The sequence below is a fragment of the Nycticebus coucang genome, unplaced genomic scaffold, assembly GCF_027406575.1.
Source record: "Nycticebus coucang isolate mNycCou1 unplaced genomic scaffold, mNycCou1.pri scaffold_43, whole genome shotgun sequence".
Classification (NCBI taxonomy): Eukaryota; Metazoa; Chordata; class Mammalia; order Primates; family Lorisidae; genus Nycticebus; species Nycticebus coucang.
The window spans coordinates 2,760,863-2,779,007 of record NW_026515577.1 but is presented as its reverse complement, the minus strand read 5'-3'; the positions used below and the strand labels follow the sequence as shown (position 1 = coordinate 2,779,007).

The following is an 18,145-nucleotide window of genomic DNA, read 5'->3' as shown; positions in this document are numbered from 1 at the left end:
AGTACTAGCTTAGAGATACGATTTCTTTTAATCACAGGCTTTTCAGTTGCTAAATATTCTCTGCCATTTGTTAAAAAATAAAAATTAAAAAAAAGCATTTCAAGATTTCTACTTTGTTGGTGGAAGGGAGTAATACTACTCATTGCATTACTAGTAGGATGCAGTATTTGAATAAAGTGTGAAAGGGATACCAGAAAAGGGAAGGTTTGGTAAAACTTCACAATACTTAAAGACAACAAAATTGTTCCCCAGGCTTTATACAAGAAGCATAAGTACCCTCAAATAACTTCAAGTTTTCTGTGTTGTGATCTAAAGGATAATCATTCATATCATAAATGACTTCTTAAAAATAAATCTTACCATTTATGCATTAAAACTTAATGTTGTGATGTGTCTCATTTTGAATGCTCAAAATAATAAAACTATAGGGAAAGGGGCAGGTGTTACTTTTCTAAGGGGATTCAAATCACTCCATTAGACTGAATTTAGAGTTCTGCTCCAAGTTCACAGGATTTTTAAATAAAAACAAGGCTGTGCATATACACCTTAAAAGATCTTGCCAGATCTCTAATTTCTTGACTTGAAGTTTCTTTAGTCCCATCTTCTTCTTCAATGTGTCATTTTATCTTTTTCTCCTCACCAGCACACTCCCTTTCCTCTAACTCAATAGTCCACAAATAGTTATTGACTGGCTACTGTGGACATAAATGCACTTTTGCTGTATTTGGGGCACTACGTCACTGTTCTACTAATAATATCAATCCTATGTCAGAGTTCACGTTTACTTTACACATATAAAAATAGGATACTGGGATACAGGATTTTTCTAAGTATTGTTAAATATTATGTCTCTTGCCTTGCAGCACTTTGGTGACAGCATCAAGCATCCAAGCACTGTGTATGAAAACATACGTTTTGGAGGTGACTGTCACTCCAGAGTAAAGCAATATCCTCACAGGATTATCGTTTCATAATGGTTAATTTTTGATTTTTTTCTAGGTATTAACACAGCACTTGAGTGCCTGGCTATGACTACAGGAATAAATTTCTAATAGAATGCCTATGTTTTCTAAAAGGTAATGAAATGTATCCATAACACTAGTCTTTTTCTAAAGGGACAAATACAAATTGTATATATTTCTGGTTCATAATACTATGTTGTAAAGTATGAATACATTCTGGGATGGCTAAATCAAGCAAATTAACATAGTTGTTATACCTCAGATATATTTTTGTGTTGAGAACACTCAAAATCTACTCCTAATCATTTTCAAGTTAAATTTTCATTTCATTTTATATTGCCACATCATCATTTTTACCCGGCTATATAGCAACAGACCTTCTAGCTATAAACAGTTTATATATTAATCATATGCAAGCATTCAACAGATGGAGTCTTTTCAGGTAACTTTTAGAAAACAAAGGTTTTAAAGACAAATTTTCAACAAGAACAATGAGGTTGATATTTGTCACAAATAACTCAAAAATTAACGTTTACCTTTGCTAATTATATTTTGACTGAAAGCTACAATGAAATCTTGGCAGAGATGAGGCTTAGAAAACTCATCTGGTGAGAGTGGACATTTGAAGGCACTCAGAGATTCTATGGGTACATGGGAAGAAAGGGGTAAGCAGGCCAAACTATAAACCCAGATTCAAAGAGTAAAAACAGTGGCCCTTGATTGTGGAACTAAGGAGAAGTAAAGACAGTGAAGGTATCAGAGCCCTGGAAAGATGCTCGAGTCCTCACTCTTCCAGAACATCTGCAACCAGTGTTCTTTTACTACTCTGGATCCACAGATATGCTGACTAAACTAATTAGACACTTCCAAATCAAAGCCACACCCATGGTATATGTCTACTAAGAATCAAATCTACAAAAATCATCACAAGATCGCATGTCTTCTTGCATGAGAAGACCATTTTCTCATTCTTTCCCAGAAAAACAAAGTCAGACACTGTGAGGGAACATTTAGGAATGTGAGTCTAGAACTTCCTAAAAAATAGAAGACCCTAAGCCAAGTTCAAAATAGTCACAATTCTACAAAAATATCATTAGCATTATTAACTCCTAAGATGGTATTACATGCAAAACAGAACTGATTAGTCTAGCACTATATTATTATCCCAGCTTATATTCCTATAAATGTTACAGATAATAAAGGGATGAATAGATGTAATGATTAACTTAACAACCCCAAAATATGATTTAAATACTCACTTCGCATTTGTGTTTTTATCTTTCTTGTGGGATCAAGCCATATCTGCAGGAGGACAGAAAAGGTTAATGAACCCAGAAGAAAAACTCCACAGTCACAAATAGAACTATTTACGATTCACCTACTTGTTAAAGTGTAAGCACAATTTCATAAAGTCCTATTCCAAGCAGCTTTCCTCTGTTAGCTTTTCACTAGGCTAAGTAGTGACTTGGTTTTCAGTGCATGTGTTTACGTGTGTTGAGTTTCTGTGTGCTTTAATTAAACACTAAATGCTTCTAAGGTGACTCTTATGGCCTCGTTCTCTTGGATCTGAAATGGACCTACACTTCAGATCTGAGGATGCAACAGTCTTGGTTAACCAAGTCTTCTGACATTTCCCTACAACATTTTAATACACGTTCTCAGAGAAAAAGTGTTCCAAATGAGGCTTGATCCTCTCATGACAGAAAAATCTGGGAAAAGAGCGCTAGACAATGTATCCTAATAGCATATGTCTACTCATAGGATACGAGCAGTGTTAGAAAGAAGCTCAGAATATATGGTTAAAATGTCCACAGAGAGTGGGATTGGTCAAACTCATGCCTAAGTCACTATGAATCCGGGCAGTCCCCTAATTACAGATATCTGATTTGCATAAAGCTTGCACTTATGAATGGAGGCTATTACAGTAGGCCCCGAAGTTACAAACATCTCACTAACCTACAACTCATACTTAGAAATGGAGGCTATCACAGGTAATGGATAAATGTATCTGTTCTATCTTACATACAGATTCAACTTACAAACAAAACTATACAACCTACCTCCTTCATAACCTGTATATTTGAACACTTGTGGGAACACAAACCACATGGGCTTATTAGGACCCCATAACTCTCTTGACTTTTGTAACAGTTCAAACTCTCTCATACCTATTTTATCCCCTTCATCAATATTTCCCTAACTTTCAAGTGCATATGAATGAATCAACTGAACATCTAGTAAAAAATGCAGCCTGGAGTTTATCTAACAAGTTTTTACATTGTGCTAACACTGCTGCTCCTGGGACTACCTTTTGAGTAGGACAGCCCAAAATTTCTTTTGACATAGAAATGATTGCTTTTTCCCAAAGCAAAATGTACACAGACAGTTTTCAAGTCTTATTGGCTTATCAGCCTACACTGAGTTGTCAAGTCAGCACCCTACAGAAAGCCCTAGCAGGGAACTGATTCCACATACTGCTCCCCATCCAAATACTGCTCCCCATAATAATAAGCAGCTCTAAAAATGAACAGCAAGACCCAGCTGCCCCCCACACTGATTCACAACTACAAATCCCCACCCTACCATATTGTCTTCAGTATCAAACCTAATCTCTCTTGTACATTTCAAATTTCCAGGGCAGTGATTCCTATACCTATCCCTGCGTCCTAAATTTTTTTTTTTTTTTACTTTGATGACAGCAATTTATTTTCTCACAGTCTTGGAGGATGGGAAATCCAAGATCAATCACTATTGTTGAAACTGCAAGGGTTTGAAACAAAGTAACTCTGATTAAATCAAGCTAGTAGAATAGTAATACATCTCTGTGGGAAATAAAACAGAATGTTATACAAATCTATCCAGGAAGAAAAAGCATTCTTTGCCTACGTTACTTTAGGATTGGATTGTGTCCACAACAAACAGGAAGACCTTTTCAAAATTTTATGGAACAAAAGTTAAAAAATCAAATTAGATTATATATGAATAATTTAATTCACTTCCAAATATATTTGAACAATGATTTCCTGAAACCTGATTTTCTCAGAAAGGACATCTCAGTTTTTATTCCCCGGAAGTTTTCAGTTAAAGCCTAGACAGAAAGTGTGTGCCTAATGTTTGTGTATTTTCATCTGACATTTTTCTAAGAGGAACTATGATGTATTAGGAATTATAAATTATTATTTAGCATTAGCATATTTATGACCAAGAATGCTATGCTAAACCCCACCCAAATTTGTCCTTATGTTAATATCATCTGACTTAATGACCTTAACCTCTCCTTGACTTCAGCCATAGCCTTCATGGCCACAGGCCAGGTCATTGTCATCACACTTCTCAGAAACAGTCATTTCCTCTCATCTAAGTTTTCTAAACACATATTACAACTGTGCCTAATCTTCAACATCTTTGCAATTCTACCCCTTCCCTAAGATATTTTTTCGAAGCCAATCTACTATTTCAGATTCAATTACTTTCCTTCCTAAGATCCTCTGACTAATCATCTTGATTACATCTCATCAACATCTCCAATTTCTCATTGCTTTTTCCTCTAACTGTAACTACCATAAACACAGCCAAGAGAGAACCTATCCAATACTCCATTTCTCCACTATTATACCCAGTTTGATGAAGGCAGTTAGAGAAAAATGCACGAATATATTCTATTGTCGTCACAATTTTATGATCTCCAATCTCAGTCGATAGCAACCCCTGTGCTAGCTCTTGGGTTGGCTGTCTCTCATGGTCACACTGCAACCCTACTCACTCGTAAACAGATGGTTTTGCCACCTGTTTCATAGAGATTTTATACTGCATTTTATATAACTCAAATTTTTTAACCACTACACCACCTCTTATCCTGTTTCTTGCAGACTCTGGATGAGGTCACTCTCTTCACTCGAGGCTCATCATTTTCATGAATTTAGAACAGTTTCTCATCATCACTCTCCTCTGTCATCAGCCATCTATGTTTCTTGGGATTTCTCACAGGAAAGCCAAAGCTATTTACAATAAAGCAAATCCTCCAACCCCCCCAACCGTTAGTCAACTCTCTGCATTGTCCAGTATGATAGCCACCACTCACCAGTCATGCCAGCCATATTTCAAGTGATCAACAGCCCCCTGTGGCTCCTTGTGGATACACCTTACAAATAATACTCTAGAAACAGAAACTAATCCATGTCCCAAGATCTTTCTGACATGAACAGAGAGATGGGGTCACATGTTATACTAACTTGAGTTATTTTAAAAACAACATGATTAAAATCCTCCTCTTATATTTCCCTGTAAGAAATTTCAATGTTTTCTAAAAAGCAAAACAGGGGGTGGGAAATGGAGATAAAAGTGGAAGGCACTATGACAGAGTGATCGGGGGAAACCCAAGCATCACTGCTGGCCCTGCATACTAAAAAGGATACTCACTACACAGAACTGGTGTCTCAGCCCTAAGTCATATTTAGCAGTGATAAGAAAAAGGCAAGACAGAAGTGCAGGAAACAAAATATGTTAAAAGTTCCATCATGCAGTTAAAGATAAATGCCTTGTGTTTTCACCCTTACCCTCTGTCTAAGCTTTGCTCTGTGCTCTATTTTCTCATGCCTGAGACTTCAATAAAAGCCTGTGAGGGACATAGAGAGGGGTGATGGCCTCCCCAGGTCCCTCAGTACAACACAAATGGACTGAGTAGATGTTATTCATTTGCTGTCAAGTTGCACCAACAGCTACTGGACAAGGCAGGTATTCCAAATTCTCACCAAAATGAAAACGTCTATTGGAAGTACTCGGGTACATCCTCTAATGTCACCTTCCCTTCTGTTCTTTTCATGGCCAGGCTCTTAAAATAATAGTTCACACATGTGCTGAAATTCTACACCATTAATTTTCTATGGCTTCACCTACTCCTTGATCCCCAAGCATTATCTAGCCAACAACCTACAAACACGTCCAATTCGGCAAAATGACAATTAAATTTACTCTCCAGTGATTAACTCTACCCAAACTGCTACTTTTCCTCCAAAGACCTATGTAAAGTCTCCACAAACTCCCCAGCGCCCAACTTTGACGTTTGAACTTACCTTCCATACTCAACATCACACCCCAGAGGTGATGGGTCATACAGCCTGCCAGGCACATTCCCCACACAGTGTCTCTGTGTCTTCCTCTTCACCCCTAATACCACCTCCCTGGTATTCATCACCTCGGGGCTAGATGGTCACAATCGTCTCCTGACCTCCCTGTCTCTGGTCTCAGGTCCCTGTGTAATCGCTTTCAACTCCAGGAACAAGTTCTTTCTGAAATGTAAATCTGACCAAAAATCTTTCTTCTTAAAATCTGGATTCCTTAACATGAGATACAATATATTCCAAAAATGGTCTCTGCCTATCTTTCCAGCTGCTTTCCCAGCATCTCCATCAGCACTCCCCACAGAGTCCCCAAACCAACCTGGGATTCCAGCTGAAAGAGAGCACTTGCTGAGAAAACACAGCACTTGCTGAGAAAACACGGCTTTAAAACTGGTCCCCAGCTCCTCTTTCCTATATGCCTGTGCCTCCTGGATCTTTTCTATGTGGAGATGATGACACTGCCACCTCCGCCATCCCCAATAGACAGCTTAAAATGCCTCATGTGTATCAGGACCTTCCATGCTGGAGCCGCTGCTTCTCTTGTGCAGAATGTCCCTTCCCTGCTCACATCCAGAATATTGCCCCTAATTTTCAGTAGCTATGTCAACACTAAACTGTTCATCTCATTCCCAAATTGATAGATCTGCCTTTATGTAACACAAAATATTCATGCCAGGCAGTAAAACTTCAAAAATTGTCTCCTCTCTACTCCCTAATAAATGTCAGGCAGGTATTTATGACAGAGTATAGTAGGCTCTGATAATGAATAGAGTTAGATTACAAGGAGGTTATACACTTGATAATTTTAGCCTCACCAAATGGTTAATCCATTTTCTGTTCCAACATACCTGAGCAATATGACATCTCATAGTCCACCTGGTAACATCTTATAACATCTTTCAATAAATCTCCACTCCTATAACATCTCCTGCTATAACATCTTTCAATAAATTACACAAATTATGCAAATTAAACAATGAGCTAGTATTTTTTTTAACTGGGAAGGGGACAATAATGGCATGCCCAGTAAACATAATCATTCATATGTATTAGTGTATTTGGTGCGTATTTAGGAAGAATGGAGGTAGGATGAGAGATAAATAAGATTCCTAATTAATTAATTCCTAATTCTGTCTCTTCCGTGATTCTCATATGAAAAAGGAAGTCCCTTTCGAATAACACTGGCACAGACCGGCACACTATTACCATCTGTAAGTTAGCTCAAGTCACACATGTATTAATGTCATTATAGAGTGATCAACAGTCAAACTCATAATAGAAACTCTGCCAGCACCGTCCTTCAACACCCTATACAGAAAGTCTTGCAAGAGGACTTTCAGAATTTGATGACATGGAAAATTCCTCCGAGAAAAGATGGTACACTCCTATATTCCCAGTTATGATAGCTACGAAACACTGTGCCTATTCTTAATGAACAGGAAGTTCACAATTTTGCATTTTGCTTAAAATCTACTTTTTTCTACCTAGTTTTGCCTGAGTTTCAAACTTATCTATAACATGTTTTGCCCTAGGCACCTTGGGTTAAATATTTAACTTCTCTATGCCTCACATTTTCACATTGTGGCTGATAATCATTACCTTGGAAGCCTCTTCTGAAAACTCCCTGAGACAACATGTATAAGGTGCTGAGAACTGTGCCGGCCACACAGTGCCAATCCCAGAATGATCAGCTGGTAACAGGCATTTCTACTCTAGTACTAATGTCTTTGTGGTAAATGACACATCTGCTTCTTAAAAAAAATAAATTCTAAGTAATTATGCCTGGTTATAAGCCTCAACCCAACAAGTACGGTATTTTCATCCAGAAAAAAAAGCATCTCATGCACTAGGTACATTTGAGATGGATTACAGATGGAGCATTTTTCATGCTAGATGCTATCTTTTAAGACACATCCAAAATTAAATTCATTTGTTTACTTATTCTTTCCAGAGGTTATCTGAGCCAAAGTTCAAACTGTTGGAAACTATATCCATTCTATCGCCTTCCACGGCCCATCACGTCTTCCTTCTCCTAAATAAATTCCTCCAACTTCCCAAAAACCAGGCCTTACTTATTCTTGGTATCTGCCATCCTTTGCTCATACCGGTCAATCATTAGATTGATTCTGTCTAATTGCAAAGACTCTCTTATTCACTTTTCTATTTCCATTGCCACAACCTTAAAGCCATGTTTGTGCTTTCAGTAATCACCCTTATTCAAGTCCCCTTTCATGCCATTCTTAGTGTTAGCACAAGTGTTTTATTTATTTATTTATTTATTTATTTATTTATTTATTTATTTAGACACAGTGTCTCACTCTGTTGCCCCAGGCTAGAGTACTGTGTTATTAACCATCTCACAGCAACCTCACACTTCTAGGTTCAAGTTAACCTCCTGCCTCAGGCTCCCAAGTGTCTAAAACTACAGGGATCTGCCACAAGGCCCAGCTACAAAGTGACCTCTTGAAAGGCAAAAGTGCTCATCTCACATACTTGCTTCATCCTATCAATGACTTACCATTTGGTAGGATAAAAGAAATTACCCAAGACTCAGTGAATAGCCTAGATACCCCGACATGATCTGACCCCTGCTAATGCCCAGCCCTACCCTACAGGCTTCTATAGAATTTTCAAGCAGATAGCTGCCCTAAACTCAGGGTCCCATGTCTGTACTTCCTATGTTCTGTTACCCAGCCAAGGTCCACTCACACCATAGGTCTCTGCTCAAACAACATTCCCTCTTAAGAACGGTCTTCCGAGATGGAGTCCCGGCACCCCGGCACCCGTAACATGGTGGTTATAGCGCAGGCCACAAACACCAAGACCGGTGGGTGAGTTCAAACGAGCCCAGGCCAGATAAACAATGACAACTGCAACAACAAAAAAATAGCCAGGCATTGTGGCAGAGACCTGTAGTCCCAGCTACTTGGGAGGCAGAGGCAAGAAAATTGCCTAAGCCTGAGAGTTTGAGGTTGTTGTCAGCTGGGCACTCTGCCGAGGGTGACAAAATGGGACACTGTCTCAAAAAAACAAACAAACAAAAAAAAACAGTATTTCTGTTTAGTGTCCATAATTTTTCCTGTAGAGCAGGAATCAAAATGTAGTAACAGGGTAATTAGTTCTTTCCTCTGTCTCCTCATCTAGAATATAACAGAGACATCTAGGAGGCCAGGGTCTTTGTGTTCATGGTTCTCTATTGGATCCTTTGCCATTTTGCCCATAGGGAGGGTTTTTTTTTTTATTGTGTAAAAAACCACATAGTATAAAACCTTCCATTTTAAACATTGTTAAGGCACAGTTATGTTAACTATATTCTCATTATTGTACAGCAGATCTCTAAAACTTTTTCATTTTGCAAAACTGAAACCACTTGAACAATTCCCCGTTTTCCTTTCTCACGGCCCTAGGCAACCACAATTCTATTCTCTGTTTCCATGAGTTTGATTCTTCTGATGCCTCATCTAGTAGAATCATACAGTGTTTATGTCACTTAACATTTTCTACATTTATTCATGCTATAACATATGCCAAATTTCCTTTCTTAAGACTGAATAACATTCCCTTATATGTATGTACCCCACTTTTTTTTATCCATTAATGGACATGTAGCTACGTCCACCTCTCAGCTATTATGAATAATGCTACAATAAGCATGAGTGTCCAAATACCTCTTCAAGGTCTCACTTTCAGCTATTTTTGATCTATACCCAGAAGCGGGATTGCTGTGCCATATGATACCTCTACTTTTCATATTTATGACATGTCCATACTGTTTTTTATTAACAGCTGTACCATTTCACATTCCCTCACACAGCGCACAAGGGTTTAACTTTCTCCACATCCTTGTTGATACCTCTTATTTTCTTGTGATGACAATGGACAGGGTCTGAGATGGTTTATAGGTAACAAGCATTAGTTAATGTCTAGATATGGTGAGGCAACAAAAATAAATAAAGCAAAATTTGTATCCTCAAAGAGTTCACAGAGTCATAGCAGGAAAGAATAACACACACATAACATTTGTACTACATTTGTAGACCACAGGCAGAAAAATTACCAAATCCCCTCTACAGTAGGCTGAGATTATGAGTAGAATATAAATTAGACACATATATTAGGAGTTATCAAAATAAAATATAATAAATCTCATTATGTAAATATCACTCTTATGCAAAACTAGTGTTCAAGAAATTCTGGATTTCTAAATATAGCATAGTCTATTTCTACTAACAGAACACATCAGTCTATACATTCGCAACACACTGAATTTTGTCCCTATTTTCCAAAGATTAAATCTCATAGGAAACTACTAACTGGTAAGTTCAAAAATTTAGATAACAACAACCATTCTCACCACATTCTCTTTTATGCCTTTGAAGGCCGACAAAGAAGTACATGCTTGGAAACACTATTAAGATCAACTTATAATTTATAGCCTAAAAAATTTCCAGTTTAGTCATTTATGTTGTTAATTCTGAGAAGAGTGTTGTACACACAGACCTAGTAAGGGTACTCACACACTCTTCAGCAGGCCGGCAGGCAATTTAATTGCCCCTAGTCTAAACATGAAATTAACACAAACTAAACATCAAGATTAGAAAAGTAAGCAAGTTCAGAAAATGTCCTGTTCTATAATGCCATCCTTCCTACCCTGTATTTTATTAGTGGGACATGGAAATACAAACAATGATGTCATGTAGGCAAATAAAATGCACACTCAGGTTTCTGTACTCACCCTTCTATTCTTCTTTCTGTGATTTGAGTGTTAGGTCTCAAACAGTAATCCCTTTTACTGTCACCATGAGCCTTGGGTATCCTCACATAGAATCTCTCCAATGTGTCTCCATCCCATGTGTCAGGCACCCTTAATACCCACCATGCAGGTGCCTACACAGTGTGAGCTGATTTATCCATCCTTAGCAACAAAAAGGCAGACTGAGACATTGAAAACCAAACGTTTAATGCCATTTTTAAAACTCTGTGTTGTTTTTATGTCAGAACACCAATTTTCAATCGATGACAATTACATTCTGTCTGCTTACAAGTGTAAAACACACACATACAAAAAAACTCCCAAAACGTATAGATCATTTTCTCTACACAAGATAGTTTTTCAATATTTACCAGATTTCTAAGGTGAAGTCTTGATAACACATAAGTTATTTTAAAGATAAATTTTATACTGATAAAAACTTGTTTTAAAAAGTTCTTAAAAGTAAAGATAGAGTCAAAGTCACTTACCTTCTCCTCAACATTTTCGTAAAACATGAGCCCAAAATAGTCCCTTTCTAGCACATCCAGATTGTCACATACGTTGTCCAATAATACTTGTCCCACTGAATTTTTCTGAAGAAAAAAGCAGCATTTTTTACTTTTCAAGCACTAAAGATTTCATGAGTACTGTAACTACAGAACATACTGGCAGATCTACGATACAGTGTAAATTAACCTAACATATTTATTTCCCAATTTTATGACAATATGAAAATGATTCATAATGCTTTTCACTTTAGCCCTTATACCTCCCACTCATAAAAAAAGCAGAAAATCTAAAGTGAAATCATCATAAAATGCCCTCTGCTTTATTGATACTAGTCCCCGTAACAAAAAGGACTAAAAAGGCACTATGTGAGCAGTTCATTTACTAATGTTAACAATGGTACAAAATCTGGTGAGACTGCTTCCCTTTATTCCTTCAGGTGGCTCATGACATACGCCTGGATAGTCCCCAGGAAAATCAATCAGTCCCATTATTCATTATATCCTAATATCATTTATTCCACCAACATTTTAGTTTGATGTTTCACTTTTTACCACAATTGTAGACAGAATTTTCTTTACTTTTTTCTACTTCCAAAACTAACACTTTTATTAAATCAAGGAAAGAATCACTGTAGAAAAGTCAACAAAGGTTTTAACAGAACAAAGTATACCTTTTTACAAAATATGTAGATATTAACAGCAAACTGTTTCTGAGATTTGCTTTTATGTTCTTTTAGTTATTTTAAAGCAAACATAAAAATGTTAATTAGTAGGGAATGTGCTAGTAATGATGATTACATGAAGAGCTAATCCACTCTTCATCCTTTATCTGTGATTTAGAACATCTACAAAATACTTTATTATTCCTACTAATGAACTGATTCAGGTTTCACCAAAAAGTAGCAAAACCGAGTGGCTGGTAGAATCTGACTCACTACATCATACTCGCCCATTATCTTTGAGAATAAGAAATAACCACACCACCATATAAATAATTTTTTGTGTGTGTGTGTGTGTGAAAAGTCAGTTTTTAGGTTATAACAGTTGCCAACTAGATCAGTTAGCATGTAACTGACATTTTTGTAATTCTCGTGATATACAACATTTTAATCAGAAAACATGAACACTCAGTACCCTGTTGTGTGCCCCATTTAGAAATCCTTAATAGCAATTCCCTAGATAACGCTGGTTGCTACTGCAGCATAACCTAGTGAAAGTTGGCAGTGATCAAGTAAAGACAAATTAAAATACTAATGTGATTTCCCATATATATTATTGATCAAAAGTAATCAGTTTGATAATAAGATATGTTAATGATAATGTGGTAAAATCTAACTTAAATGACTGCTGGTTACAATGTAAGTTATTGGCACATTCACTTTGGCAGTATCTGTGAAAAGTGAAGTGAAACTTCATCAATAATTTCACCACTGTCTGTCTACCCTAAAGAAACTCTTGCACAGTAGATGAGGAAACTCATCCTACAATGTTCACTGAAGGGCCATTATTGTACATAAAGAAGGGGAATAAATGGTTCAGTCATATAAAGGAATACTCTACAGCTGTTAAAACAAATTAAGATTTACATATCATAAAATGATATACAAAGCAAGAAGGAAAAGATGACAATGAGATGAAGCAATGTCCATAATGTTTTATTTGGCTAAAGATCCAAAACACACAATAAGATAGTAATGTCTGATTAAATGTTTATGGTGGATATCAACTGTCCCTTCTACTGTTTCTGTGTTTTTATAGTTTTTTAAATAATTCATGACTTTTAAGAAAAGATAGAACAAAACTAGATTTAAAAAATAAAGGACAATGGTCACTCCTGTGGTTCACTGTTCAAAAGAAATTTATAAATTAATAGGCATTTTGGATCATCTAAATAGTCCTATAATCTATAGATAAAGAAATAGGCCCAGAGAGATTGAATCAATGATTCAAGGTCACTTAGGATCAAGTTAAATGCTCAAAAATCTAGATTCCCTCACTTTTACGGTAGGTAGGAAAAACAAGGGACATGGGGTCCCTTGACCCAAGTTCAGAAAATCATTCTTTTCTATTCTTTTCCCTGTATAGGAGCAGCCTTGTCCCTTCCATCAAGGGAAGACACAGCACTTGTTCCTAGAACTTGGTGAAAATGCAAGAAGCAGCAGCCATCTTGGAAGTAGCTCCTCATCAAATACCAAATTTCCTGGCACCTTAGTCTTGGACTTCCAATCTCCAGAACTGAAAGCAATTAATTCCTGGTGTTTATGAATGACCCAGGCTAAGGCATTTTGTTATGGTAACAAGAATTAAGACATAGATTTTCAATCCCCTTTCGCTTCTCCCTCTCTTTCAACACAATTGAAATATCAAGGTGAGCACAAGAACCATAAATCATCTGAATACATAATAAACTACTGTTCTACTTGATACACTTAAGATGTTATTACCAAGCTGAACTGTTTCATCGTTGTTAAAGTATAACTTCTATTTTTAACAAGAATGTCGGAAGTTAGGAAAAATGTTAATAGGAAATCAACTAGAGCAGCTTTTAACCAGGAAGATCAGTCCCATGTTTGGCAGAAGAAACAGTATCATTCTGTGGTAAGGCCCATGAGCTCTAGAATCAAATTACCAGGGCTACAATATTGATTCAACAACAAACTAGCTGTGAAACATGGGCCACGTTGTTTCATACCTCTACCCCATATTCCTCACGGTAACACTGGCAATACTAATGATGCCCACCTTACACAGAGTCTCATATATATTAAGTGACATAATCAAAGCATTTCAAACAGTTCTTCTGTAAACATTAGCTATTAGTGTATGTCATGTGAATTAAGTAATTAGTTGTAAAAAGCAGTAAATTCTTCTGATTGACATAAAATGATAAGGTACTGAAGGCTTCAAAAATGACGCTGGCTTCTGTCATTGGTTTTTGTCAGGCTTCTGTCAAAGGAATTATCCTTTGTAAATCATGGGTGTTTTCTCATTAAATGAAACTACATAAATAAGCTAGATTTTAGCTATTATCTATCTCAAGGTAAAACATTTGGAGTTACACTTCATTATTCAGAAATACCAACCTACTACCATATGGTGTCCTCAGTAGAAACATCTTACAGCCAGAGGTAATAATCAGAATATTTCATTACCATTCAGAACAAACACAGAGTACACAGGACTGGAGGACATTGACCCTGCTTGTTTTAAGGGACAGGTAAATTTTTTTGTAATGGAAATGACTTTTTTCTATTCTTTTAATACAAATGTATGAAAAGTAGATTACAGAAACCTGGTGAAACACATTCACTGTGCCATGTCATGACCACACATCACTACAGCTCTCCACTCAGCTCTGTCTCACCTCTACCTCACAGAGGTATTTGAAACCAGTTAAGAGGACCACAGTACACTTCATCATCTGGGTCTTCTTCCTGCCCTTAGCAGAGGCCTCTGCTTTTATCTCAGTCTTTTCCGGAGAGGCAGAGCCTACTTCCGTGATCATCATTACAGCTTATGCTGTAGATGAAACAAAATCATAAAATGGTACTTTATAAACTCTCTCAAATATAGTTTTGGCAAGGAGTGGAATAAGAAAGGGTGAGAAGGGGAATAGCAGAGAGATAACAGGGAGAAATCACACAAGAGGAAGGTTCAAAAGTATAGGAGAAAATGAAGACTGGTAGTCTGACTCTCAGAATTCTGTCTGAGTCACAGAACCCAAACCAGCATCACAATAGAATTCTAAATCAGGACAGTTACACCTTAAAGTGACCAAGACCATAGGTACTACTGTTCATTGGTTTCAACAAGTTATAAATGACAACTAACCCCCAAAGTCCAGTTTTGTATAGGATACTTACTTTTATGTGTACTTAGTTTTCTTCCTTCTATATGTGGTAATAGGAAAATGTTATCACCAAAGTATTGAAGCCCAATTTTATTGCAAATTTACACATTAAAACCAAAATATACCACAATGCTAGCAGTTATGGCAACAGATTTTAAATGTAGTGTGCCTAATAGCAATAACATTAAATCTAGAGCAAAGATATCTCATTTTTGTGTTCCAGTCACACCATTTTTGCTATCACTGTTTCAATGCAAAAGTTAATTTTCTGAGAAAGGTACTCAAACTATAATCACACTTGTAAAACCTCCATCCTGTCCATTTCGCTTACTCTTTTATTTGTGTACATGATGATAAGACAAATGTCCATGGACCCTAATCCAAACCAAATGAAGAAATTCTAGAGGAGAAAAAACATATCTAATGATTGATTTGATCCAGATTTTATCACAACTCATGGAAACAAAATTTAAATTAAATCTGAAAATGACTGTTGGGTACATTTACACAGGCAAAGGGACTTTCAAAGTGTGGGAACAACTGCCATAGAGAATAGGCAGGGCCTGGCAGAGATAGCAGATCATATTTTTTTTGTTTTTTCTCTAACTAGTCATAAAAGTCCTAGCATCCTGGCCAAGGAGTAATGCCCTGAGTATCTTCAAAAGTGCTACAAACATAGAACTAGGTGTGATGGCACACACCTGTAGTCCCAAAGAAGTATTTCTGAAAATATGTATTATATGTGAAACACAATGAAGATTACGATGTGAGGTGGTGCTATGGGCATTTACGGTGGGTGGCTTTTGGCATTTAGACATGAGGACCAAGTAGACAGGGTAGGGCACCTCAGAGATGGTCCCTCCAGACATGTCTGGAGTCTAAAAGGAGAATGAGACCCAGCTGATTGAGAAGGTCATTGGGTGTCAGGATAGTCTCCACGGCCCACCTTCCCCCCTTTTCCTCAACCCCCTTTTCCATGAGAGACTTCTGCAACTAAAGGTGGCTGGGAGGCACAGACAACACTCCAAAGCTCCGTTTCTCTATCTGGCTTTATATTTTTTGACTTTGATTCCGGTATCTATCTATAGGAGGATGACTACTAATCTTGGAATTGTTTTCTCTCATCTCTAGGGATGTGGATATGCCATTTAAACTTTGGGATAGAGATGCTTATTAGGGTTAGCACAGCTCCTCTCCACAAATGGATTTGCCCTTGAGTTTGTTGACTCAAGTGTTCAAGGTGCAATGAGCCTAGAGCCTTAGTGATCTAAAGTAGGTTTCTGTTGCCCCGCAGCAAGACAGTGAGCAGAAAGCTCAGAGAGGGAATTGGGGAACACTCAAAGAAACTTAGTTACACTGTTCTCTGCATGAGATTTCTGTTTCTGCTTCATGTTCAGAGGCAATTAGTGAATCTCCACTCCAATTCCTGTGACTCCTGGAGGACACAAAGAAAGATGAGATATTTGTAGACTTTTTGATCTGGTTATTCTTCACCAAGGAGGCATGTTTAGAGCTACAGAGATGAAAATACTCTGAACTTCTCTCTATGAAAGGGATCTTCAGTAGTGAGGGTTCACAGAAATGTCCCCTTGCTTTTAAACTCCAAATGATTTGAGAAATTTCTTGACACTTAGAGTCTTTTCACATAGGCTATTTTGTCTGCTTGTAGAAAATTATTTCCTTGCTTCTAACTATGCATAATATGAATGCAAACCCTTGTGCATAAAGTCTTAGGCATGCTTATTAGGACTCCATGGCAAATTTGTAGGTATGTAAATCATGTGGCTTTCACTCTCCAAGTCCATTTTCTGCACCACTTACCAGAAAGTCATAGACTTCCTCTTTTACCCCTGGAGAGGGCGCCCTTGTTATCATCAACAGCATTATTTGGGAACATTTCTGTATTGCAAATATCCCCCATAACTGCATTGCTATTGGAGAAGTGGTTAATAAATGAAGGTAGCACAAAATATGATTTCAAATCATTTAATAAAATTATTCATGTAGATTTAAAATAGTTTTTACAGTTGATTGAAGATTTGTGACTGGTTTATACATGATGATATAGGTTGATTTTGTATCTTTCCAATTTTATTTCAGTTTGGAAACAGTACAATTAATATTTTTTTCCAATAATGAAGCCTATGAGAATTAAGCTTGTCTTTTCTCAAATTACATTTTATGAGAATGATTTTAAATATATTTCTGAGGAACGTTTACAGGGAAACTCCTTTAATGGGATTTAAAGAGATGATCCTTTGAGACTAGCATGGGTGTTTTTTAAGGGGAGTTTTTTGTGGGAGAAATGACCTGAGTCTTTTCTAAGGTTTAAGAAATTTCTGAAGTTACCAGAAATGGTTTATTAAAGATTATGAGCCCATTAGAAGTAAACATTCGATCATACTCAGTTGGTGGCCTGGATCATACTGGGACCAGGCCAGCCGGATCTGTGCAAAAAGACAACTGGCAGGTGCTTTTGGTTTCATGGGCCTCTGAGTGGTTATCTTGGGATTGTTCACGTCTAAGTTTTTGTCTTAGTTCAGTAGATACTATCTTAAAAGCTTGGTGACTGGTGTGCAGGTGTCATAGTTGTTCCTGGTTTTGGTTTCTGAAAGGTCCCCTGTTGTCTTGTGGTGCACCTACAGAGTGCAGCATGGGCTGAAAAGACAGGGTTCTTGTCACTCACGTCCCTGGCCACTGTCAGCCGTACTCAACCATCTGCCATAGTAAGGGGCTGAAGCCACAAGGCCTCCCAGAGTAGCACAGTCTACCTTGGCAAGGACACTCACCACAGCTCCCAGGCCCAGAGCCACAGTAGCGAAGGTGACCCAAGGGAACAGGAGAAGTGGGTAACACGCTGACCCTTTGGCCCTATCTGGCACTCCATTGATGCTGCAGATACAAATAACTGCACTACTTTGTGAATCATATGTGATTACAAAATGGAGACA

The 18,145-nt window shown here is 37.4% G+C and overlaps 1 protein-coding gene across 1 annotated transcript in view; it reads right to left on the bottom strand.

Moving 5' to 3' along the window:
• Positions 1–18,145, bottom strand: part of LOC128579263 (band 4.1-like protein 2) — a 46,945-nt gene that overhangs the window by 16,504 nt on the left and 12,296 nt on the right. Inside the window, exons 4-5 of the mRNA XM_053581434.1 lie at positions 11,324–11,428; positions 2,222–2,264 (exon numbers count right to left, since the gene is read on the bottom strand). Coding sequence (XP_053437409.1) covers positions 2,222–2,264; positions 11,324–11,428 — 148 coding nt within the window. The remainder of the gene's footprint in view (positions 1–2,221; positions 2,265–11,323; positions 11,429–18,145) is intronic.